General features: G+C 34.0%; 1 protein-coding gene across 1 annotated transcript in view; it reads left to right on the top strand.

The window, feature by feature from the left end:
* Nucleotides 1-27,970, top strand: part of LanA (laminin subunit alpha) — a 126,945-nt gene that overhangs the window by 62,239 nt on the left and 36,736 nt on the right. The window contains exons 12-25 of the mRNA XM_072529016.1: nt 2,677-2,942; nt 9,783-10,052; nt 11,825-12,025; nt 12,700-13,011; nt 13,102-13,432; nt 13,760-13,917; nt 14,024-14,183; nt 14,297-14,696; nt 16,936-17,190; nt 17,247-17,518; nt 20,286-20,523; nt 21,888-22,125; nt 25,324-25,451; nt 27,011-27,135. Of these exons, the coding sequence (XP_072385117.1) occupies nt 2,677-2,942; nt 9,783-10,052; nt 11,825-12,025; nt 12,700-13,011; nt 13,102-13,432; nt 13,760-13,917; nt 14,024-14,183; nt 14,297-14,696; nt 16,936-17,190; nt 17,247-17,518; nt 20,286-20,523; nt 21,888-22,125; nt 25,324-25,451; nt 27,011-27,135 (3,354 nt within the window). The remainder of the gene's footprint in view (nt 1-2,676; nt 2,943-9,782; nt 10,053-11,824; nt 12,026-12,699; nt 13,012-13,101; nt 13,433-13,759; nt 13,918-14,023; nt 14,184-14,296; nt 14,697-16,935; nt 17,191-17,246; nt 17,519-20,285; nt 20,524-21,887; nt 22,126-25,323; nt 25,452-27,010; nt 27,136-27,970) is intronic.

Below are 27,970 nucleotides of genomic sequence, written 5' to 3' on the forward strand. Positions count from 1 at the left end.
ATCCGTAGAGTAGAACAGACATGACATTTGATCGGAACATTCGGATCTTTGTCCTTGTAGTATACTCGCCAGATCTCCAAACAGGGTTGAGCGTGCTGAAAGCTTGTTGGGCTTTTCGTATCCTCATACGAATATCGTCTTCTGTACCTCCGTTTTCTGTTATGACACTTCCAAGATACGTAAAGTTTTCCACATTTTCAATCTGCATATTGTCGATAGTAAATAGCGTGTTGTTCCTTGCATTTATTCTCATGGACTTGGTTTTACTAATATTGATTTTCAAACCTATTTTATTGGCTTCAGTGGAAAGTTTTTCCAATTGGTAAGCCAGATCTTGGAACCTTTGACCTAATAGACAGATATCGTCCGCGTATTCTAGATCGCTTAGGCGTGTGGTTAACGTCCATTGTATCCCTCTTGTGTCAGAGTCTAGTTTGGAGAGAACATAGTCTATAGCTATGTTAAAAAGAAACGGAGAAAGCACGCATCCCTGTCTAACTCCAGTAAGTACGTTGAATTTGTCACTGTTGATCCCATTGTGTGTCACGCTGCATTTCGCATCAGTATATAGTGACTTTATAATAGAAATTATTTTTTGCGGGATGTTTCTTAGCTCTAAAATTTTCCATACAGCAGCGTGAGACAAGCTATCAAAGGCACGTTCAAAATCAACAAAAACCATGTATAGGGGTGTGTTCCATTCAACCGATTGTTCCATTATTACCCTCACAGTATTAATGTGGTCTATGCAGGAGGATTCTGGTCTAAAGCCTGCTTGATTAGCTCGAAACTCAACCTTGTTTGTTATTCTTTTCAGTATGATGGTCGCGAAAATTTTATTTATGACAGTAAGCAAGGTTATTCCTCTCCAATTTTTGCACAGGGTGAGGTTGCCTTTTTTTGGAAGCTTGATAATGTTACCTTTTTTCCAGCCTGCTGGAATGTGGTTTGTTTCCCATGCCTCTCGGATTATGGGGAGCAAAAGTTCAGCAGTTAGATGCGGATCAGCTTTAAGTATTTCAGCAGCAATGTTATCGATTCCCGGTGACTTGTTGTTTCTGAGATTTGATAGCTGCTATTATCTCCGTTTTGGAAGGGGCCTCGCAAGAAATATGCAAGTCTATATTCTGCGGGTTTTCGACAATTTCGTCTGTGTTATCTCGGGGAATACCTAGCATCTCCTGAAAATGCTCTTTCCATCTCTCTACTTGGTCATCTGTTGTAGTAAGTAATTCGCCTGTTTTGGATCTTACAATGTTCGAACAGTTGGACCCTTTTTGTGTTAGTCGTCTAGTAATTTGGTAAAGCTCCCTAGTTCTGTTGTGTTGTGCAGCTGTTTCTGCTTGTTTTGCAAGTTCTTCAGCCCACCTTCTTTTGTCTCTTCTTGCTTTTCTTTTAACTGATTTATTTATTGTTTGATATTCCTGTTGTCGGTGTGCTCTTCTTTCTACAGTTCTTGCTTGCAGGATATCTTTTTTTCGTTGTTTTCTTTCCTCGATAAGATTCCATGTTTCATCTGATATCCATTCCTTTCTATCTTTTTCTTTTTTACCCAGTTTGTCTTCAGCTATTTCTGTCAAAACATCTGCGAAATCTTCCCAGCTATTTATTTCACGTTCTCTTGTTTTGAGTTGAAGTTCCTCTCTAAACATATGTCTTCCTGGGACCGTTTTTAGTTTATCTAGATTGTATGTTGGTCTCTTGGTGTTTCGCGTGGTTTTGTTTTTTGCCATCTTGATTTTAATGGTACCAATTACGAGATGATGGTCACTTGCGATGTCTGCTCCTCTTTTATTACGTACATCAAGAAGAGATGATCTCCATCTTTTTGATATAGCGATGTGGTCTATTTGATTTTCTCTTTTATGGCCAGGTGCAGTCCATGTTACCTTGTGAAAATTTTTATGTGGAAAGATTGTTCCACCAATAACTAAACTATGACTGGAACAAAAATTTGTAAAGCGCTCTCCGTTTTCATTCATCATTCCTAGGCCATGTTTGCCCATTACGGTTTCTAAGTTAATATTGTCTTCTCCAACTTTAGCGTTCATATCGCCCATCACTATTAGTATGTCACCTTGGTTTACTTGTTGGGTCGTAACATTACGTTCTATTAAATTGCCAACAAAAACACCAATTACTATTTTACAAGAATTATCTATATCACGAATGCATGGTCTCATACATTGACTACATGACAAAACAATAACATTATACCATTCAATAAAGAGCTTGCTCTAGCAGCAGAGGAAGCTCTGAAATTCAGAGTTTTCAGGCAATAAAGTTCAGCTACATCAGTCACTGAATAAATTCCAAAATACAAGAACTGTTACAGGAATCATTCCCAACAAAAGCGAAGAGTCAATAAAATGATTATTATAAAATGGTCGAATACATATGAAGTGTATATTTATATTTTGAATTTGTCACTTCTGTAGATACATATAAACACATCATACACAACTGCACAACATAATCACAAGAAAAAAAGTGTACCTTACCGTCAACGTCAAGTCAGTGCCTAAAAGAAAACTGCAAACTATTCGCTTTTCACTATAGTGAGAAGGTTCTTTATCTGACTAATGTAAGATAAATATTTTTAATCTTAAGTGGCGCTACATTGGCCTATGTGGCTATAAAATAACTAAACAAAATTGTTGCTTTATAATTTTTCAGATTGTGGTTGCGATATTGGAGGATCTGTCAATACGGTTTGTGATAAGAAAACTGGTCAATGTAAATGTCAATCGCGTGTGGAAGGTCGCACGTGCAGAGAACCTTTACAAGCCCACTATTTCCCTACTCTTTACCAATATCAGTATGAAGTAGAAGACAGTCGCACCCCAGAAAATAGTAAACTTAGATATGACCACGACGAGAATGTGTTCAGTAACTATTCGTGGAAAGGATATGCCAAGTTTTCTTCCATATTACAACGAGAGGTAAGAAGAAAAATTAAACTTAACCCATTAGTGCCCCTGAATTTAATTCTTACCAAGTTTTCGATTTAATGAAATAAAATGACCTGTTAAATAACTTAAATATAATAAATTTTACGGTATAATAAAAAACTGTATTGAATTGAAGTCAAAAAAGGTGTTACCTATATGTAACGCTAGGCACTACTGTGAACAAATTTGACATAATAAACTTAAAACTAAATTTTCCATCAATTTTTGTGAAATATAGAATTAGAGTCCAAACATAAGCCTGCATCACATTTTGTACACATTGTTATTGTACTTGAAGAACAGTTGTTACCAGCATAGCATCTTCCTTTATTATTTGGAACATACACTAACAAATGATCTCGACCATCATATCTAAGATGATCTAAAATCCCTCCTTTTGGTGGATTTTGAAGTTTTTAGAGATAATACTGGGCTATATTCTGTCGGAAATCTAGCTGTGGTAATTGGTCATTAATTTTTTTATGTAATATCCAGGCATTATGAATTGCTGCATCTAAGAGGAAGCTACGTATACACCACCACCATTTTCGGGATCGGATACCAATTCTATAACACGATATGTTTTGGCCATTGAATATGTTCCTCCCATGGAGTTATTATACTTCCCAATTAAGTCTGGTCTATATATGTTGATGTATTTTGGTTCCTTTTTACATATCTCTTTACCTGACCAAGCGGATTGACACCAAAACTTGTAGATGCTACAGCTACTACATTGTTGTCTTTCCATTTAAAAAAAATAACTCCATGGTCTTTATCAATAGATGAAGTATAAGAACCTCGTTCCTAGTTTTTCATGGATTTTTTCAAGACAAGGGATTTTTTAACGTACTTACTCGAATTGAATAACAGGTTCCGTTTTGTAAAAAAGAATAGTATAAATTTGACACCTTTTTAGCACCAACTACGTTAACTAAACTAAACAAAACTTGTGTGGGCGTAAACAATAATGTCTGCCGTGTGAACGGTGCCGCCATCTGTCCGTTAGTAGATCTACAAAAAAATTTACAATGGATTAACCCATTAATGCCCAAAATTAAATTTTTATCAAAATTGAATCAAAACTTCAGAATAAAATAAAGAGAGGTTGTTTTTAATAGAAATGTGCAAAATTTACGTTTTTTTTTCTTTGTAACTGTCTTCTTTTTGACGTATGATATATCATACGCTGGGCAATGAAGGACACAATATTTCATAAGATATGTTTTATTTTAAAATATTTACAACGTGTGATATTTGACAAAACATTTCTCGGGATGAAGTCCTACATTACATTTAATGCATCGATATTTGGTACACTTGCCACATTTGCCGCACCTTCGTTGTTTTTCAATTTTGTCCACCAAATGATCCACATTATCCAAACGAATTTCATCAGCAACATGTTTTGAAGATTTTGGACGTACTCCACGTGGTGTTGGAATTTCTGGAGCTGTCAGCAGGGCCTCCACAATTCGTTTGTAAAATTCTAATAAAGAAATTGCCTCAATGTTGCGGTAAAAAAGCCACATGTTGACTATTGCCCCATTCAAGCAAAATCTAAATATCGCCCAATATCATTTTTGGATCGAATTCGAATTATATATAAACCTCTTAGCTTATCGAATAAGTCTACACCACCCATTCCCTTGTTATACATTTGCACAACGTTTGATTGAGGGACCGCTATAATTTTTCTGTCTTTTCTGGACCATCTGTTACAGTTTCCTATAGTAAATATTTCTGGAGTTGAAATATTAGTTGCCATAGTAACTTCATTATTGTTATTCCAGCGAACAAGAGTGAGCTGATGTTCTTCGCTATATAGAGCGTGGGAAGTTCCACGAATTTCTTTTTTTACTTCTTTGAGTGGGGCTTTTTCAATTCTGTCTTTTCTAATTGTGCCGATACAGTGTATCTTTTCATCTCTCAACCTTGTCAGTAAAGATAAAGATGTAAAAAAATTATCAATATAGATAACAGATTCTTGTGGTAAAAACCCTATACACAGCTTTTCGGTTACGGAACTTCCTAATGAGTTGCCCTGTAATTTATCTCCACTTCCAGTATAGGAAAGAAATTTTGCAAGGTAACCTTTACTGGTCGCAATACACCAGAATTTATATCCGTAATGGATGGGTTTTCCTCGGATAAATTGCTTCATTGAATGATGCCCATAATACGGCTCCATCGCTTCGTCCACTGAGAAACTTCCGTTCACTGGCTGGAGGTAATAATGAAAACGTTCATTTAGATGGTCAATTAGGGGTTGAACTTTGAATGCTTTATTGGTTTGTTGGTACAACGTATTATCGTTAAAGTGTAAAAATCTATGAATCTGTTCAAATCTGTTTCGACTCATAGTATTACTTAGTAGATGTGAGTGAGGGTCCCCTCGACATTCCCAATATATTCTTCTAGAAGGCAGTGGATGGTATCCAGAGAGAATAAGGATGCCGAAGTATTTATATAAATCGTCAACGGACAAAGAGAAAGGACAGGATTTTTGTGAAGCATACTTTACCGTTTCTTTGCAAAGATAGTCCATAAATTTTTTATCAAAAAATAATTTAAACACATCGATTGGCTTCAAATTTTGTTGTCTCCATTCATTTAGTATATGGGGTTCTATATTGTTTTTGAAAACATCATTTATGGCTCCTTTCTCTAGTTCTTTTTCTTCCCACTTACGATCGATTCTTTTCATAGATTTTTTTCTGTTTTCAGAAGTTTGTGAAATTTCTGCAACCTCCCTTTTTCTTTTCTTACCTGATTCGTGAGTTTTAGCCACAGTTGTATTTGACATCACTGTTTTCTCAATTGCTGTATTTTTTCGAGAAACAGCTGTAATATCCATGCTTTGAGACAGTGTACCTCGGCCAATACTTTGAAAAGTGTAATTGAACTGGTCTTCCTCATCACTTCCGGCATCGTCTCTGTCAGAATCATTTCCATCATTTAGATAATACAACGTGAGTTGAACTTCATCACACTGGCCAATTTCCTTAGCCAAAGTATCGTCATCTTCTAAACTCTCATATATTTTCAACAATTCCTCTGCATCTTTGGGATTATTAGGATCATATTTTTTCGTCATTTTTTTCTAAAACAGAAACAATATTGATTAGTTACCATAAGTGCCCAGCGTATTATATATCATACGCAAAAATCAAAGATCTTCAAAATACTCACCAGTATAAATTTCAATACTATTTATATCACTATTCGATATTTAGAAGCCTTTCTAGTTGAACAGTACAAAAGATTTTTCAAAATAAGCCAAGAAAGTCATACAAACTCTACTAAAATGAAAACGGTGTACTATAATATTATAACCTAAGAAAACTTGGCGCAAAACTAATCGCTCTTTACCGCTAAGCGGTTATAAATTTCTCATTTTACGATAAACAGTTACCTTCTATCATCTACTCTGTAACCTATATTGGGAAAACAGCTAATTTATACTTTTTTTTCTGACTAGTAGATGGCGAAATATGTAGCAGTGTCTCGCGTATTACATAAAATACGGTGGGCATTAATGGGTTAATTAAATCTTGCCCTGCGTTACATATATGTAACTCTAGGCACTAATGGGTTAGGTTGTTTATATTTATCGATGTCCCTTTAAAACCATCTCTACTATCTTTATATCTTACGTAAAATATTGTTGATATAGATACATGTATTTTTTGTTCAACAAGTCGGACTCTGATGGTTGATTCACATAAATATACCAATAATTCAGTTGAATGTGCAGTATTTACTGCTAGTTAAGGTTAGTCAGACTTGGCCCAATCATCGAAAATTTGTTAAAAAATTTGTATCTAAATTCTAATTAAGCTACGCACAACACAAAGGTAATTGTTTTAAGCAATTTTACCAAAACACTGTAGTATGTATGTGTTATAATTAGACTTCGGCAAATATGCAAATAAAAATGTAGAAAATATGCACATAAATATGCACGTGTTTACCCGAAAATATGCAAATATTTTACAAAATATGCATACAAATAAATAAAAAAATCGTAAAATAGTAACAATTTTATTTAAAAAAAAAGTGTACATAACTAAATATTTCCTACTATTCATTAAGATTTACATTTATTTTAAGTAACTACATCATTTTTAAGTATGAATAAACTTATTTAGAATTATGGTAACAATAAATGACCAAGTGGTGTTCAAAATTTTCTAACAAAAACTTGTGGCTTCTGTCTGAGTACATATATTTATATATGGAAAAACTTCGTTCAACATCAACTGATGTAACGGGAGCATTTTTCAAACTAACCAAAACATTTGGTTCTAAATTAATTGTTTCCGAAATATTTCCAGCTAGAACACTGACTACTTCAGAAAGAATATGGTAACCTTTATTTTTTTCCATAGTAGCTTCAAATTTTTTTAAAATATCTTTTCCAATATTACCTCTAACGTTCCGACAACATGACGCAAATTCTTTTATTAATGCTGTACTTTCGAACAATGACAGTTTTGGTGATTCTAACTGAGTAATTGTTTTTTGAACAAAACTAAAATTTGATTTTATAAATGAAAGTTCTTGTTGAAGCAAGTTACTCTGAAAAGTTTGTTTAGAATCCAAAAGAGATTGGGAACTTTCATCTGTTAACGTATCAATTATGTTCTTTATTTTAACAAAATGATCTGCATAAAAATTAGCTGCTTCTAACCATGTTCCCCATCGCGTTAAAATAGGTTGTGGTGGAAGAGGAATGTTAGGTAGCATTTCTTTATAAAGTTGAATTCTTATAGGAGATTTAAGAAATACTTTTTTGACACTGGATATCATGGTATTTACAAGAGGAAACTTTTTTTCGTATTTCCTCTGCAACTCTGTTTAATCCATGCGCTACACAAGTAACATGTATTAAATCTGGGAAAAATATTTTTAAATTTTGTCCTGCTTTCACCATATAAGGAGCAGCATCCGATAAAATAAGCAGTAATTTATTAGAAGGAATAGTTGTCGGAAGAAAAAAAGTTGCTAATGTTTCTTGTATAAAACGCGAAATTGTTAAAGCATTTGTTTTCTCAAGTTGCTGGCATGAAATAAGATGAGATTTTGGTAAGGTATCTTCTTTAAGAACACCAATCAATAAATGAGCAATATACTTTCCTGAGGAATCAGTGGTTTCGTCTACAGATATGTAAAAATAATTATCTGCAATTTCTTCCTTAATATTAATTAACACCGACGAGTATAGCCCGTTCACATTATTTCTTCTTAGAGACCGATCACTTGGAACATTAAATTTGCAATATTTTTTTAGAAACGAACTAAAATTTACATTTGCTAATTTTGAAAGCGGTATGTTTGCAGACACTAATGCGCGACACAAGTCTTCATTAAAAGTTTCTTGCTCATCTAATTTTTTTGAAGTAGATTGGAAACATTTAGCCATTGAAGTTTGATGTTTTCCTCCTATTTTTCCTTTTTTTGCAATGTGTGAAGCAGTTCTCACATGTTGGTCTATCTGAAATTTCTTCTCACATGCTATCTATAAATAAAAATAAAAACCTTTATTTTAACCCAACCTTTAAAATATAAAAATATACAAGGTGTTTTTGGTCAATCAAATAACTGGTTTGGAAAAAAAACACTCGCTAAGTGTTTTAAATGCAGTATTAATCCACAAATTAGTTTTTGTTACTAACCATTAGTACATTATATAACTTATTTTAAAATTCAACAAAAGTTTTTTTTTTGTTAATTCAATTACAATAAAAATAATTGTGTTTTAGAATAGCTGACTTCATAAAAAAAAGTAAAGGTGAAAAATTTTTCTAAATACACACCATTGTACTGTACCATGGACAATTTTTTCTCACTAAAGGAAGCTATTTTTCATTTAAAAACAACCTACGAGTACTAAATTTCTAGTAAATGCGTTTATTGGTTTTAAAGTTATTGTTGTTATTAACTAAAAGAATTTAATTTTTTTTAATTTTAACACCCTGTATCTCGAAAAGTAAATAAGTTTGACCCCTCATTAACTATATCGTTTTGTTCAATTTTTCGAGAAGTATCTACAGTCAAACGTTGTAAGTGCCATTTGGAAACACCCTGTATGTATGAAATATTAGATATTTAATAGAAAATATTAGATACTTACAATTTTGCCACAGACTGAACAGTAGATTTTTCCCATATCCATAGACAGCTCTTTATAAGGTTTAATCCAAGTTGAAGCACTGGTTGTTTTAGGCATTATAAAATCACAATCTTCCTTTTTGTTACGCACAACGAGTGTTTACGCTTTGAATATCAAAACAAAAATTATTTACAAATCTGAGCATCAAATTAGAAATGTTTAGGTACCTAATTCAATAAACTGGGAGATTTTGGAAAATCCCTAAATTAGGAACAAAACTATTAGCCGTTTACCTGCTGTTAAGATACAATAAATTGTAGATATATTTGGGGATAAGATCATAAAATGCAAATGAGCGAACCCTTAGCGATTATCCAATAACTGAATGCCTCAGTGACCGAGACTTTCTAAGAATGTTGAGGGCTACTTAAATTGATCTTCTTTGAAATTGTAAATGTTTTGTACCTGTAGAGATTACGTACTTAGATCATTTCTTGATTAAAATGACTACAAAATTTTATACAAGAATTGAAATAAATTGGTATGTTTAAAAATTTTCAAATACAGTATAAAAATCTGAACTTTTATGCACTTTATGCAAACTTTTATACAAATATGCCAAAATATGAAATATTTGCATAAAATATGCACAATATGCAAAATATGCAATATGCATATTTGCCGAAGTCTAGTTATAATCTAGGTATTTTTTGTAGGTTGTTCAAGAGATCAACATCGTCAAACCGTCTCTATACAGAATGGTCTTCCGTTTCGTCAATCCAAATCCTTATACAGTCATTGGTAGTATACGGATAGTTCCTGAAAATCCCAACGATAATGATCAAGTTATGCAGGTCCAGTTTAGGAACACTTCACAGCCAGCGTTTGTTACTGTTGCAGGAGAGAGTGGCAATATAGCTAAATCATTCGTAATCAATCCGGGACGTTGGTCGGTATATATCAACATTAACCAAACAGTTTTCTTGGTAAGTACGTTATGTTTACAAGCACAGAAGAATGTTTAATAACTAATATGTGCACTAGCAATCTTCATGTGTATTATCTTTCTTGTCTAATCTATATTGTATAGTAGTTCAGGGAATTAAGCAAAAAAAGTATATACCTGTTTATGACACTGATCCTGCCGGGCAAATGACAGTTGTTTTGAGTAATATGGACTTCTATAAAAAGAACCTCTATGTTTCCTGAAGTCGATCTTTTGGATTTAATTTGTTATTAACAAATTAAGGTCAAACAATCCATAAACTTTCGCTTTTTTGTCTATTCGCAAAAAGTGAAACATTTGAAACACATTTGAAGAAACTTATGTCATTTGAATAATGCTCCCGAATTGCAAATCGGTCAAAACTTATCACACGGATATTCAAGGATCTAAAAGTTAAATTTCAAAAATTCCTTTAGAGAAGTGTTTCTAGGAGTAATTAGTTTTTTTGTCGAAAACACAGACGGTTATAACCGTTCCGGTCCCATCAGACAGTTATTATCTGCATCACAGGACACGACGCTACCACCGTCCGCTTAATTATAACACAAAATCATTTATTTTAATAAACCAAACATAAATAAAATTCAAGAAACAAAATATAAACAGTAAAATGCAAAAAATAAAATAAAAAAAAATACATTGATTAGAAATTTATATTTGGGTATGCCATAACTCGAAACATTGTCCTGGACACAATGGGGGATGTTCAGCACATGTTTTGCACCTGTAGCTGGTCTCTCTTCTCCTTCCGTCTTTTTTGCACCGTTTGCACCACAAAAAATACTTATTTCGACTATAATTCTGAGGAAAAGGTATCGTTTCCTGAAAATGCAGTACTGATAAATCCATGAAATCGATAAATCTGATTGTTGCTGCTGAATTAGGACTGTTAATCTTTTTGAACAAAAAAATGCATTCCAGACAGTTATACCTAATAGATAAAATATTATCTTTTTATACCAGAAAATGGTTTTCCCGGGGCATGAAAAGTATGAAATCATTTGATTACAACTGTCTATCCCAGACATATATTTGTTATAATGGAGTACTTCGATGGGTTTTATTTTTTCTTGTTCTCTTTTGTTTTTACATCTTATTAGTTTCGGGTGATGCACAGTCGTAATCGCAAGCACTTCGCGGTTATTTCCCCACTTTGAAATGTACGCTTTTCCTTGTCTTTTCCATAACTGCTCTTCTTTTCTTAATTTTGCTTTAGTTACTACAGCAGGATTTCCTCGCCTGTCTCTTCAAAGGGTACCCCTTACATGAGTTTTATGTCGAAGAAGTCGATTAGCTAGCGATATGCTGTTATAGTTATTGTCCATATATAGATGGTATCCCTTGTTTATATATGGTTGCATTAATTTTAATACAACCGCTTCAGTTTTAGACATAGCTCCATCAGGCGAGTTCTCTCCTTGTCCTTTGTATATATCTAAGTTTAGGACAAGGAATTGTCCATAAAGCTTCCAAATCTGACCCTCAAAATCGGCCGGCTTTGAAACACGCGGGAGCGATGGGGAGGGAAGAAGCTGTTACCTGTATCTCTGGTACTTGTTTATGGATTTCGTCATTCCTTTTTTAATTCCGCGACGTGGTTTGGGTGGATGTTGGCGTGGAGGTTAGGCGCCTTCATATACGGGTATATATATATATATATATATATATATATATATATATATATATATATATATATATATATATGATATGTTAAAATTATAATAAATTAATTTAATAAATTAAACCTTTCAGGATTACTTCGTGCTATTACCAGAAGATTTCTATTTGGCTACGATTTTAAACCAGAAAGTTGGCAAACCATGCACAATAGGAGAACAGGACTTGTGTAGACATCATGCTTACCCCAACCTTACTGCCTACGACAAATCTTGGGGAGTCGGAGGTTTTGGATCTAATAACAAGCAACTGACCGAATGGTTCAAAAATACAACTGTAAGTATTTCAAAGTTTTTAACGTAATTTTTCCACTTTTAAGAATGATTTATACCAAACATCAAATGCTAAATTTTTAATGATTTAGCCTTGGGACAAGTAGATCTAAAGATAAATTTTTAACTCAGAAAGAGGGGACTGCTTCGTATAAAAGGCCATGATTCAATAAGTTCTTTAATTTCACTTTTCTGTTTTTTTATGAACCTCAATATTTGTTTTTGTTGGCCATAGAAGTTTGACTCTAATCTTTATATTTAATCTTTTTTTGAAGGCCTGCCAGTGGTCTGTCTTTATTTATTTTACTAATGTATGCTTTTGTTTTCTTACTTTTTTATATTCCTTGTACGATTCTGCGGGTTTCAATGCTTGGTGTCTCAAAACAGCTTTTTTCTTCTTACGACATTTTTCTTTAACGTCTCGTTTAACATTTTTTTTCACGTAATTATGCATTTATAAGTCATAATATTTAATCGTAAAATTACTATATGCACTATTATGTACGCCTGTAAACAGGCACATCTAATAATTGGCCATTTGACAGTAACTTATTACTTTCAATACTAAATTAAGTTTAATTAAATATGTAGTAAAGCTTATTTTTGCTAGTAATGCTTCATTTAAGCATTCCTAGATTATTTAATTTATCTAAAAAATAACAAGTTTGCGTTTTTCAGCATTTACACGAAGTAAAAAAAGTTAGCAACAAAGTACCTCTGTTAAACGAAGTCCAACCGGAAATATCCCTTAACATCTCACTACATAAAGCCGGAGACTATATACTAGTAATAGACTATATAACACCTTTGGATGATCTGCGTACGCATGAAGTTCGAGTAACCAAACATTCCAAAGAGGGAATAGAAAGTGGACAAGTTATACTATACGCTTGCCCTTATACTACCTTGTGTAGGCAAGTAGTAACCAATAGTAGTCAAGGAGTTGCTGTGTATAGTATCAGCGGAAATTCTATTGTAGTCAATATTACGGTAAGTAGTATTCTATATATATTCTAGTATTGTGAATTTATTCTGAAAGGTTAATCTGACTCCATTGTTATAATCTATATATAATTTTAGAGTCCTAGTGCTAATGTTGGAATTCATTCAGTGACTGCCATACCTTTCGAAGACTGGTCTCTTGATTTCATCACCCCACAACCGGTGTGTATTCGTAGAGATGGAGAATGTATACCTTTTAGCTTTCATAACCCTCCAGAAACGAAGAAAATTCCATTCGATCAGGAAGTTATGGGAGAAATTGGCAAAAACAAGCCACCAGTAAAAGAGTTTTATAACAATAGTTTTATTTGGTTGAATCCATCTGATACTTCTTTGGATATTAAAGGAAAAGTTCCTATACCTGGATTTTACACTTTCATGGTGCATTATTATCAACCTCATTCACCAGGTAATTATCAGCTGTCTTTATTATTTATAACTTGCACTGTAAATACCTAACAACACTATCGATACGTTCTTGATTTGTAAAATCTCTTAGGAGAGCGGTTTACCCCTAAAAAGACGCTTAGAAACTTAATATACCGACTAATTTTTTTTTGCATTTCTCAGCATTGGGGCGGGGTATAGAGGTCGCTGTTTTACACGGATCAATCCCCCTCTCCCCAATGGATTGTATACCCGAATGTCATTTTAGGGGTGTGCAAGTTAGGTTGGGTTCATTTACATTGTTTCCTTGGTTTTTAATCAAATTGTAATATGTATTTTTTTAATTCAGCCTTCGACTTGGGCGTCATTATTCAAAATGGTGCATTTTATGAAACCAAAGTACGTATAGATCACTGTCCTTCCCAATCTGGATGCAGAGCTGTAGTTACCCAAGCTGATGGAAACAGGGCGTTCAGTTTAACAGAAAATTTCATGATGACCCTTAAAGTAAATATGATTCCAAACTTTATATTTGAAAATTTTAATTATTTTTTAAATAAATATATAATATATGTAGCTTTTCATCAAACCTCTTCATGAATTGAATTTTTAGCTCCAGAATAATAAAGACGTATACCTGGACTATTTGCTGGTGGTTCCAGCAGATTTATACACCGAACAATATCTTGAAAAATCCGAAAACTTTGATAGAGCTGGGGAATTTATATCAAAGTGCGGCAGTAATCATTTTAATATTGATACAACTATGGAAGGTAAGATATTATAGTATATTACGAAATATAGTGTCAGATCTATTTTGTGATACTTTTGCTGTTAAATGTTGTATTTTAGTTTTAGCAAAATTAAGAAAACGTTTGTGTTACAGGTTTTTGCCGAGACTCCGTATTTTCTATCACTGCTGGTCATAATACCGGCGCTCTCCCCTGTCAGTGCGATTACGTAGGTTCCAAAAGTTTCGAGTGTGAGAAATTCGGTGGTCAATGCCAATGTAGGGAAAACATAATTGGACGTAAATGTGAAGCTTGCAAAACGGGCTACTATGGATTCCCCGACTGTAAGCCTTGTAGATGTCCAGCAACTGCATATTGTGAACCCAATACCGGAGAATGTATTTGTCCTGAAAATGTAGTGGGAGAAAATTGTGACCAATGCAAGCCATTGACGTATGGATTCGATCGGCTTATTGGATGTGAGGAATGTAAATGTGATTATTTGGGAGTCGAGAGAAATGACTACCAATGCGATCTATTAAGTGGCGCGTGTCGGTAAGTATTATTATACCGTATGTCTGTTTTTCTCATTGTTCGTTATTTCGTAGACAAAATCAAGACTTTCGTTAGTTACTCTCCTTGTTTGTGAGCCTTAATATCTTTGGCAGTGTCATGCAAGAGTTCCTCTTTTCCTTAATTAATAGTTTTCAAATCCCAATGAGCTAGCCCTCACATTATTACGAAGTATATATCGTATATCATGTATCATGTTGAAAAATATGTACTTTATACTCGGTGATTGGTTATTTGTCGGCTAGATAGCTCAGTGGACTGGAAGAAATACTTCGGAATAAGTAGTTACTATGTTTATGCTTCGATACACGATTAGTCAGAAAAATACTTCAAACTCGGTCGATGGATGAGTAGTACGTTTATTGAGTAGGTATTGGGTCTCGGTGGCTCATTGATTTATCCTATCAGTAGGAGTTTGGACGCTAGAAAATAGGAACATATATATTTGCGACACCTGATAAAACGGGTAAAAAGAAAAAAGAATACCAAAAATAAAAAGTCTAGTAGTATTGAAAGGACCAGTGTGGTACAAGCTTGAGATTGAAAATTAGATGGCAAAACGATTAACGAAATTTAAATTCCGTGGAAATAAGTTATGAAGTGACAACAATACTGAGGGGGAAACAAGTGGAAAAAGAAATCAGAACTGCGGGATGCCTCAACAACACAATATTGAGAAATAAACATTAAATTATGTATATATGTATTAGTACAACCCGACGGTATTTAGAAACAATTGAAATAAAAACAAAGAAAAACATTATTGGAGATAGCAGATACTTCACACCCAAGAGACCAGTGCCAACACAAACGAAAATCAGAGTCGAAGAACTAAATTCGGAATCCACCAAATTGGATTGGAAATTATACATAAAAAGAATATCAGAGAAGATTGCTGAATGAAATTATAACACTGAAACTGAATGAAATTATAACACTAGCAGAACAACAAGGTTTTAGGTCGTGAAGATCATGCATCGACGCTATATTTTTAATAAGGCAAGTGCAAGAGAACTCACTAGAATTTAACAAACCGGCAGATCTGTTTCGTGGACCTTAAGAAGGCATCTGACCAATAATGACATACGCGGCAGAAACATTACCTTACACAGAGGGGACAAAAAAATGTTAGAAACAGGAGAGATGAAAACACTCAGAAAAAATTGATGGCGAAATAATATGGGACAGAGCTAGAAGTACAGATATCCCACGTAGATGCAAGGTGGAAAACATCAAGGACTGGGAAGAAATAGAAAAGTAGAATGGAACGATCATATAAGCCGAATGACAACAAATATAGTATTAAAGACAACAAGAGACGGATCCCCAATAGGAGGACGATCAGTAGGAAGACCACGAAAACGATGGAACGACAACTTACTGGAGGCACATTGAAAAACATGTCATGTATACATAAAAAGAAGAAGAAGAAGAAGAGAAAGCAGGTAGCAAAATACGAAACATGTACTGCATAGACAACATAAATTAGTGGCAAGGTAAAAAGGAAAAATGGAACTAACGAGTACATACAATGGCAGATAGCAGAATAGTTAGAAGAGCACTCGACAATCACCAATCCGAAGAAGAAGAGGCACAGACGATCATAGGAAAAGATAAATAATAATAATAAACCACATAAAAGCACACTTTGATGAAATACAAGCAATACATTTAAATAACTGAAGAAAAGGAATTATCACATTACGCTCTTTCAAGTTTGCTTTTCATTTCCTTCATTATTACCTTATCCTCGACCATTCATTCCTACAGACCAATTATATGTATAGTTGATATAATTGTTGAAGACTGTATAGGGACGAATTCGATCCATCGACTTGCCCAACAGCCAGGATAGTTGTTTTCTTCCGACCTAGCGTTTTCCTTCGATTTTGCCCTAAAGAATCAACCGGAGTAAGCGATATTTAGGTCTTCTCATTATATGACCTTTCTCATTTTGATCATGTTGATCAATTCTCGCTCTTTGTGCATGGTCTCTAGCACACGTTCGTTGCATACTTGCTAGCGTTGCATATTTTTCCAAATTGTAATAATAAACTTTTTATATTATTTTAGTTAGTCTGATTAAAATCTTTGTATAAGAAAGTCTAATAAATAATTTAATTCTCGCAATACGAAAATTTGTAATTTTAATTAATATAAATCGTTTTTAAAAACCTTCCCGAAACGGCAGAAACTATTGGTCATTTATAATATTTTCCAGCTGTAAAGAAAACATAGTCGGACGAACTTGTGACAGATGCAAAGCAGGAAACTACCAGTTCCCATACTGCGAATCCTGTGAATGTAACATCGGCGGAACGATAGCGGAAATCTGTGACAACAGTACAGCCGAATGCTTCTGTAAGAAGAACGTCGTTGGGCCTCATTGTGAATTCTGCAGAGAAGGATCTTTCAATATACAATCGAGCAACGAAGATGGATGTACAGAATGTTTTTGCTTTGGAAAAACCACAAGGTTACATAAATCGCTCTGTTAATATATGTTTTATTCTAACGTCGTTTATGTTTTAGATGTCAAAGCTCAAGATTAATTAAAGTTTCTTTGAATATAATGAAAGATTGGGAGGTAGTAAAGTTAGATTTAAATGATAAATTGAATGTTACTTTCTTGCACATTCAGCTGCAGAACATGGATGATGATAGTAATGTTCTGGGTATAGACTTTTCGTATGTCAATGTTTCAACTGCGTATTTTTCCGCTCCTGATGATTATTTGGGCAAAAAGTTAGTTTCCTATGGTGGGCATTTAAATTACTCCATCTTCTATAACATTGGCCAAGAAGGTAAGTCTAATATAGAGCAAGGTTTGTAGATAGTGTAGTCGCCAATAATTTTCATAGTATGCTGTTATAATTATGACTTCCTATTGAATCGCTTATTTCAGGAACAACCTATTTTGAGTTTTTACACCAATAATATGTATTTCTGTGGGTTACACACAATTTAATGCAGAATACAACAAAGTCCGACATTTATCATAACCTATAAAATTTATAGTGTTTCTATTGTTTGTTCTTATGGCTGCTTACAAAAAGTTGTGTGTATATTGGAAGAAAAACGTTCATATTTTAGTATTATTATAAATAACGATCAACCAACCACCAGTGCTGAGGATGGAGAGCCTGCTACTAAATGGCGTAAGGGAATTAGAAAAGTAATGGAGGTGTCTAGAAGAAGAAAACGTAATGAAGGAGGTAAAGATAGGACAAGACGTTACAAGCTCTTTGTTAAGCTGATCAGACTAAAAAAAGATATAAACTATATGCGAAGGTGCTTTTTTAAGTATTCACCCCATTGGAACAGAAAGGCTAAAGAGAAAGAAAAGACTTGTGGTATGTGGTGTGATACCTACAGACAAAAGGGGAAAATATAAAAGGATACATTAGTAATGCTGGAACTAGGGAACCTAGCCACATAGGCAACTACATTTCCAGTCAAAGAGTCTCATTACTCTGGTATGGAATTTAAGTACTTAGATGCGAAACTTAAGATAAAAATAATGCACGAATTATTTTTTAAAAAGTATCCTCACAGTACAGTAAAATACAGTTACTACAATAATTTTTTTCATGCAAATTATCTCTTTCAGATACAACTTGTTATTTGACTGTATTAATTTATCTTTATGTATAATATGTCGTGTTTTTAGTGTTTACTGCGGGATAAATAAATCATAGTTTATTAAAAACGTATTGCACTTTTTTAGATTATGATTAAATTTTCTGAATAACTAGTCACATTTGTATAGTAGTTTTAATATTATTGAGTCAGGCCCTGATCCCACCGCCATATTGGTATGATCGTTAGCCACACCTACTAACGCCGTTTTTAATACTTCTTCTTCTTCTTCTAATGGCGCTACAACCCTTTGTGAGTCTTGGCCTGCTTAACAATGTTCTTCCATTCTGCCCTGTCGGATACTTTCCTTCGCCACTGCCTGATGTTCATACACAATACACAATAAGTTAATATGTTAACATGTTAATATGTAACACAAACGTTTTTAATACACAATAAGTTAATATGCTCATAGCTTCTCCATAGATTCTAACTCGATGCTTTTGGTGAAAATGTTCAGATAAACTCTCAGAACCTTTTTTTTTAAAACTGTCCGAATGTGACTTAGGTTGTTTCTGAACTAAGCGATTCTATTGTAAATAAGTTTATCATTTTATACAGGGATGAGTATAAGTCAGCTGACAAATTTGCAAACAAAAAATTTTGAAAAAAAAACATTTACGAAACTTTGCTTTTATTTCCTTATAACGTAAAAATATGGATTTAAAATATTTAAAATGTTGCCACTCATCTCAATCCGCTTCAAAAACAATTTTTCGATCAAATTAATAATGCGAGCGAACATCGGGAAATGTTAATTGATGATATCCAACTTGATTGTTATTAAACATGCCCCAGATTAGGAAATCCGTAGTAATAATGGCTGGCGACCTTGGAGGCCACGGTTCGTTTCCACAGCTACCAATCCCTCCAGGAAAATCCTAGCTTAGGAAAGGTACCTATGCTTAACGCGAACGTTCTTTGCGTTAAGGAGTAATCTAAGGGTTATTGGATCTTGCTATGTGGCTAGTTTCAAGATGTTTTCACTAATGATGGTCGGATAAGATCGAAAACGCTCTGAAATTTTTAATCCTTTTGGATAAGTTAAATTTTTGGTAGGTCTTTTAATCATCTTCTTTTGAGATGCCTATCCTTTTAGAGGCATGTACTCTCTGTTTCTAAATGTGTCCTCACTGTCACTCTCAAATTCAGATTCTGAAGTACTTATTGGAAGTTGTGGCTCTAGATCCAAAGGGGGTTTGGAAGCTTTTTCAACTACCACAGGTGGAGGATTAATTCTCTCAATAGGTTCTTGTATTACAGGCTGTTGAACAGGTACAACAGTTCGTACAGCTGATTGTTCAAAAGCAAAAGGTGGAGGTAAATTCATTTTATTCGTTAAATGAAGTACCTGAGTATAGAATCTAGGAAATGTAGTCAAAGCATGGACAATATTATTAATTGTAGCCCTATTAGCTTTAGGATACAAATATTTTAAATGTCGTATTTGAAAAAGCTTCCAAACACCCTTTGGATCTAGAGCCACAACTTCCAATAAGTACTTCAGAATCTGAATTGGAGAGTGACAGTGAGGACACATTTAGAAACAGAGAGTACATGTCTCTAAAAGGGAAGGCACCTCAAAAGAAGATGATTAAAAGACCTGAGTTTATTAAACCACCAATAGTTTCAGCTTCAGCAAGTCTACATAAGTTTTAGTGTCGTTACTTTTGGGAAACAATGATATCACTTTTAATCAAACAGTGAAAAAGTGGAATATAATATAAAAAGGAGAGTCCTAACTTATTTTTAAATTAATTGCATTTTAATGACTTTAATTATAGCCTAATGCTTTTGTTTCCTTTATTTGTACTGTTATTCCCATTGTACTTCTTAAAATATGGATTCAATAATAATAATAATAGTATTTAATATATTATGTCGTCAAATGAAACAGTTTTACAACATTAATTTTGTTTTGTTGTTTTATAGGATCGGCTGTTAGTGGCCCGGACGTAGTTTTACAGGGAAAAGACATTTACTTGGTATACTCTAATCTAGAGCAACCTCCTCCGGATGCAGACTTTTCAACATCTCTACAGCTAGTAGAAACCAATTTCGAATTATCTTCCGGTGAACCAGCTAGACGAGAACATATCATGGAAGTTCTTAAGGAATTGGAGGGAATTTACATTAGAGCTACCTATTGGTCATCGACAATTTCCACAAGGTAATCAATCCATTAATTATCATTGATTTGATTTCGATCATTCGATTTGACAATATTCACATCCGTATAATTTTGGGGACTGCTGTTCAGTATACTTATACCAAAGAATATAGACGCATATGCGTCTATATTCTTATACAGTAATAAGGTAATAAGAAAGAATAGCTTTCGTTGATATGGCCCATGATACACACAAATTACGGTCTGCCGATTATAATCCTTAAATTCGTACTGAGCCGCGCATTATGTCACTCGGTAACTAGAAATTCTCAGCCTTCTGTTTGAATATAATTTTCTTGTATGCATTGTTATTCAACGATATAAATTATTTGATAGTTTAATTTTTTGTTGTTTAACCCAGACTTAGATAGAAATCCTGCTGTATTGCTAAAAATGATGTATAATTAATATAATATTTTTATTTTATTATATTTTTCACAGCAAAGTAAATATATTGATTCCTTTTTAAACAATGATATTGTATATGATATTTGCATTGGATTGTTTTAAATTTAAATATAGATTTCTACGTGCAGCACGCCTGTATCGCCGCAACCCTGTACACACTTAGCGCTAGACTGGTCGAAAGTCATATATTCGAAATATTTGGGTTTATGTTTTCATCAAAAAAGAAACCGTGTATTTTTGTCAACATATTCTTACTTATACTTTGGGGTTAAAGATTTTAAAGTTTTTTTGTAGAATTGTAATGTATTTAGTAGCATTTTAGAAAAAAAAATCCCAAAAATCATTGAGAGATTTTTTTCAATAAGAAATTGCAAATAACTCGAAAAGGACGCATTTTTTGAAAAATTACCAAGAGAGAAAAAGTGTTTATTTCGATGAGACACGCCTAAAAACTGATTTCTAAGTGATTCGGTGAAATTGTTATTTGTTAATAACAATAATACATTTGATTTGAGAAATATAATATAGAAACGAGTAAAAAAGATTTGTCACATTGGAAATGTAAAAAATAGTGGTATATTCCGTTTCTAAGCGTCTTTTTATGGGTAATCTGCTTGCCTAATAGAATATGATAAGCAAACTAATGAGACAAAATATGCAAAACATATCCAGCATCTAGACTTTAACGATTAGCCTCACTTAATTAGTTCACTAAAAAATTAAATAGACAAAATGTAAACTAAAAAATTCAGAGATTTATGTGTGTGGCTGGGAATTACACCGTACCAAAAATAAACTTTAGAAACCTTAAGAGAGACCAAATAATCATGCTATTTGCACTCATTGATGATATATTTTCTCGATATGTGACTAAAGTTAAAGTCACATTAAACCTTGATTAATTAAACTGTACTTATTGTTGGATTTTTTATGTTAAATTAATTGTTCATTGTTAGGTTGGCCAATGTTATCCTCGACGAAGCATTGGAACCAGTACAAGGATACTACGACCAATCACCTCTCGCAAGTTCAGTTGAACAGTGCCTTTGTCCACCAAATTATCAAGGATTGTCTTGTGAAGAATGTTCTCGAGGATTTTACAGAATCCAATCTGGACCACATGGAGGTTTCTGTGTACCGTGCGAGTGCCATGGTCATGCCGACGAGTGTGACGTCAATACTGGAGTTTGTTTGGTAAGGACGTTTAATATTTGATTTATGTTCAGGGATTAGAACAAAACACTTCACAATCTCATTAAAATTAACTTCTTCTCTGTAATTCAAAAAAGTCAAAATAAAAATTGTATTTTCAAAACAATTTCCGAAGTTAAAATCAAAACTTCAAATAAAACGTATTTTCAATTAACATTGTAGTTTATTCACATTAAATATACTTAGTACCGGGTGATAAATTGCAAATTATAAAGAGTAAATGTAATTAAAAGAGCGAGAACAGCAATCAAAAATGCTGTAGAAAGAATAGCGTACATGAAGTGCAATTGGACTGGATATGTGACGAGAATGAACGACGGTAGGTGGACTAAACACATGGTCAAGTGCCTTTCTAGGTTTGATGCAAATAGAAATAAAAAATTTACTAATGTTTGTATTTTGAGAACGATTTCCGAAGTCTTCTTCGGAAATCGTTCTTAATAATTGTGGATTATTCCCATTTAAATAGTAATAGAAATAAAGTTAGACTTCCTACACGATGGAGCGATGACTATAACAGAGTCACAACAGTCGGAACATTCGGCCATTACCTGTACAATTATTTGCCGCATGCGAGGTCCCGCGAGTCAATGGGATTTCAATTATTTGCATATTCGACAACTTCATACTTTTCGATGCGCCCCCACTACTTGCCGACTTGGTCTCAATTAATTTCTGCAGTACTCTGTGTTTGGCTTCCGTAGCGCAAGCGTGGTGTGTTTTTAATGTTGGTAATTCTAGCGTTTTACTGTACTTACCAAGTACCCCAGTGTTGGCGTACTTGTCAAACATAGGAGTAATGGGAGCGTCGTATTTAAAATTGAGTTCAAAATTTGGTGTATTTGACAAGTACGCAAATATTGGCGTACAATTGTCAAATACACGAGAAGTGGGAATCCTCCTATACATGTATTTAACGGTCTAATTGTATCGGAAATCTATTCGGTTCCTTTCTATCGTGTTAATTAATGCCTGTGTTTCCAACGAACGTTTCCTGCGTATATATCTGTACTATATCCTTGTCTAAATTTTGTTTGATCTGATGTTTGAAATTTGTCGAATCTAAGCGTCATGATTTTGTCAATACAAGTGTAGTTTGCCTTTCTCTGTGCTTAAACAGTTTTTGCTAAGTGTCTTACCAGTTCGTTCCTGACAGCCTTAATCATTTATATTTATGAATTTGGTGATTACTTGATAGAAATTCATGTTCAATAATAAAACAAAACATAAAAATACACCACTGTCTTTAATTTACTCACAATATCGTCAACTTGACATGTTAGATGGATAGATTTAGAGAGGTGGCCTTTTGGTCTATTCCACTGCTACCCTTTCAGATCTATTGTGGTCCTCTAGTCCTAGATAATATTCTCTAGCCTGACTCCAAGAGCCTTGACATAGAATGTGTTCTACTGTTTCTTTTTCGAGGTGAAGAATCTGCATAGATCATCATCTGATAATCCCATCAGCTTCAAGTGCCTATTCAGCTTACAGTGCCCTGTTAGAAGACCTACTATGGCTTTAACTGTTTGCCTGTCTTTGCTTATTAGGTCTGTCGTAAATGTTGGTGAATGTTCTATAATGAACTGTTTCGCCTGTCTTTGTCCTGTTGAATTCTTCCATCATTCCAGAGATTTGTGAGCTACCCACTTCCTTGTAGCCGTTCTTATTACTGTCTTTGCAACGCCACAGAAGGGTTCCGATCCAATGAATGGCATTGATGAGACTTGTTTGGTCATTTCATCTGCTTTTTCTTGCCGTTATGACTCTCGTGCCCCGGTACCCAGGCTACCGTAACCTTGCTACGGTCTCCTAGTTTTATTAGGGCACACACACAAACCCATACTAGCTTAGAATTGACCTCTACAGAATTGAGTGCCTTAAGCGCTGCCTGACTATCTGTGAAGATGGCAAATGAACGGAACGTTTTTTCCTGCCTTTCTATTTCTTCCACGCACTGGTGTACCAGGTAGCAGCAGCTTGTATGGGTACACCTTTATTCCAGTCTTCCCCGCCTGGTATCTTAATTGTGAATTTATTAAAGCTATATTTCGTAGCTGTTGCATTGATAGACTGCCCCATCACAATATCGGATTTTAGCTCCTCGATTAGCTTTCTGTTGTCAGCACCATGCATCTGGCTTATATGTCGCTGACTATGGATTAATCTGTGCATCACTGATCTGGCTTCGCCCTGTATAAAGATATGAAGTGGTGGTGGATTTGTGTATTAGCTAGTAGCCTTATTGTTCCCACTTGCTGCGTCTTTGTTCACCAGGTCACCGAGCCATAGGTTATCATTGGTCTAATAACCCTTAGGTATAACCATAGAGTCATTTTGGGGTTAAGCCCCCAATTCTTACCGCACATTCTTCTACATCTGCCCAGGGATATAGTAGCTTTTTGTGTGGTTTTCAGAATCTGTTCTGTTCTCTGTTCCTCCCAGCACCAGTGGTTTTAGGCCTTGTAGTGCTTTTTTTTTTGGTGAAGTTAACGATTTGTGTTTTCTGAGCATTGACTGTCAGTCTCTCTTGTGTACACCAGTCGTCAACTATATTTAAGGCTGCTTGCATTCTCTCAGTATCCTGGTACAGGTGTTTAATGGTCTGATTGTATCGGAAATCTATTCGGTTCTTCCTTATCGTGTTTATTAATGCCTGTGTTTCCAACGTACGTTTCCTGCGTATCTATCGTACTGTATCCTTGTCTAAATTTTATTTGATCTGTTGTTTGAAATTTGTCTACTCTAAACATCATGATTTTGCCAATATAAGTGTAGTTTTCCTTTCTATGTGCTTAAATTGAACAGTTTTTGCTTAGTGAAGTGGCTTACCAGTTCGTTCCTGTCTGCCTGAATCATTTATATTTATGGATTTGGTGGTTCCTTGATAAAAATTCATGTTCAATAATAAAACAAAACAGAAAATCACAGCAATGTCTTTAATTTACTCAGAATATCGTCAACTTGACGTGTTTAACTTTCTCAGTTTCTTCAGAATAGAAATTTTAAGTTATTTAAGTGGGCAAAAAAAATTGAATACTAGCTTACGTAGAAAATTCACAACAAAAAACCACTACAAATGAGTTTGTAAATCAAAAGAATATACTGATTACTTGGATTTTACCATATAAGATTAACTTTTAAATGTATAAAAGAACATTAATCATAATTTTCTTCTAGAATTGTACCCACAATACAAAAGGAGACCATTGCGAGTTTTGTGAAACCGGTTACCATGGGAATGCGTTAGCTGGTACTCCAAAGGACTGTTTAATTTGCGCATGTCCACTGCCTATAACCAGTAACAAGTAAGTGTTAATGTGATAAAAATAATTTCAATTATGTTGAAAGAGCAAAATAGTTAACGAATATAAAAAGTGTTGTTTTGCGTTGTAGTCAATTTCTATACTTTTGAATAAACGCCGGTTTTTTCTCTAAAGGTCTGTTCTTTGTTCACACTACTACATGTTTTACCTTCTTTGAGGCAGTGCCAGATTGAAGACCTAATGTGAAAGGACATACTTTTAAAAAGAAACCTATCTACCTAATCCTATTCATGCGCTATTGCCCCCTATGAAACGAATTAAAGAAATTTGTTTTTGGAAGATGGATGTATTTTCAACCCATTTGTTACTTGTAATAAATTAAATAAGTTTAACAAAATTAATAGAAATCCGAATTTATTACTAGGCGAAACTACTTTTTTTTTATTACTTGGTTTATTGGATTTATTACTTGGTTTTTCTTTCTTCGGTGATTCAGTATCATGGTCTGTTGGTAAATACCCTGCATCTGAGTCCACATTACTTGCGCTAGAATCAATTTCCTCATTCCATTTTTGCAAAATTTCCTCAAAATTTTAATCACCAAATTTAACCCTCTTTGAAGGTCCAGGATGACTTCCAGAGTCCATTTCTTTACTCTTTTCCTAAAAACACAAAAAAAATATTATAAAGAGTTCACATTTTACCCATATAAGTCTAATTAAAAATACTTACTTAAAAACAGACCTCCGGTAAATTTTACCGGTTAAGATTTTTGATGTGCACTACGATAGAAAATATTCACAATACACGCCGACCGCTTTGATTAGCACTGTTAAGGTGGGTACACATATGCGAGCCAAACGGTATACGTACCGTACGCGTACAGATCCTTGAAAAATATTCTACATCGTACTGATCGCATACTTATCTCGATCCATGGAAAGCGACAAACCAACAACGAACACACATGTGCGAAATGATTTATTTTATTTATAATTTGGGTACTGATTTATGTTTCTGTTTTTGCTTGTTTAACAAAAATAAAAATATGTACAATAATCAGTTTACTGTTTTCTCACGTCTCTCTAGGAAGGAACACGTCATTCACACAATGTCGATTTGATGAGACAATAAAAATGTTCGCTGCGTCTAGTAAGCGCCGTCCAAACTGAAAGACGAGCTTCCTTTGAAGTCGTGGAATAAACCGCAACAATTTGGTTCGCGACAAGTCACGATGAAACAGTACACAAGCGGTTTTTTCTGCCGTACACATTAACGAATATAGCGTTCGCATACCGTATGCATGCATACCGTTTGGCTCGTATATGTGTACCGACCTTTATACAAACTACCCGAGAGGTACTGAATCTACTGCTCTGCTACTGAGACACATGAAATTATAAGTGGTGCTTGTACCACGAAATCCACGTTTTCAGACCGCCCACCGGTGAGAAATACCGGATCTCTGTAGTTAAGGGTTAACATAAATCTTAATAAAATTTGAGGAATGATGGTAAAATTATTATTGTTTTTTTTTAATATTTATATATTATAAATTTAATATTTATTTATTTAATATAATTTTAATTCAATTCTTTCAGTTTTGCTAATTCTTGTGATCTGAGTTCCGATGGTGAAAAGATAAGTTGTCAGTGTCAAGAGGGCTATCTTGGAGCAAGGTGCAATCACTGTTCCCCAGGTTTTTACGGAAGGCCAGAAGTTCAAGGTAGGCCGAAAGATATTAACATAATTATAATTAATATAAGGAATATAATAATATAATGTGTAAAAAATTACCTGAAATTTAAAAGTATTATTACATCATTGATATAAAATGAAAAACAATATATGTTGATTTTCCGGAATTTTCCGAGATTTCTGGGGGGGGGGGCGACAGACTATTCCAGTCAAATTAATTTCAAATGGACTCAATTTTTCCGAGGTCTCCCATATTTCCACTCTCCGACCAGTGAAAACTATAATATGTAGTTATTCATATTTCGACGAGCTACCCCAGATTAAAAAAGAGGCTTCTAGCTGCAATGGAAACCAAGATAATGTAAATTTTTCCTGCGTGTTTCAATTTGAAGTTCCGATCTCGAAAAAAAGGGGCTGCAACAGTTATCCCCTCCACTTTCCTATGTCGATCTTTGGAAAGTACCTTCGTTTTTCGAAGTTTCGAAAAATTGGATGAATTTTATAGCTATAAGTTTCAATATAAAGCTTAGATTTTCATTCAAAATTTGTGCAAATTTTACTTCTTCATGTTTATAAACAATGGAGTTATGATTTTTTTTTAAATAGTCCCTAACTTCGTTCCTATTGGTCATAGAAGGTTTTTTTAATGTGAGTTTTTTTACCAGTTATTCAATGGTTCTACAAGTCTGTAGCTTAAAAAATATAGAAGTTATTACAATTGTTTATAAGTAAAAATAAATACCCCTTTTTTAAACGTTTATTTTGTAAATAATTTCGATGAAAACGCAATATGCATTTAACTTTTGAAATAGTTTAAGTCTTAAAGAATCCTATGAAATTTGCTAAATTAGCATTATTAATAG

The sequence above is a fragment of the Diabrotica undecimpunctata genome, chromosome 4 (assembly GCF_040954645.1).
Source record: "Diabrotica undecimpunctata isolate CICGRU chromosome 4, icDiaUnde3, whole genome shotgun sequence".
Lineage (NCBI taxonomy): Eukaryota > Metazoa > Arthropoda > Insecta > Coleoptera > Chrysomelidae > Diabrotica > Diabrotica undecimpunctata.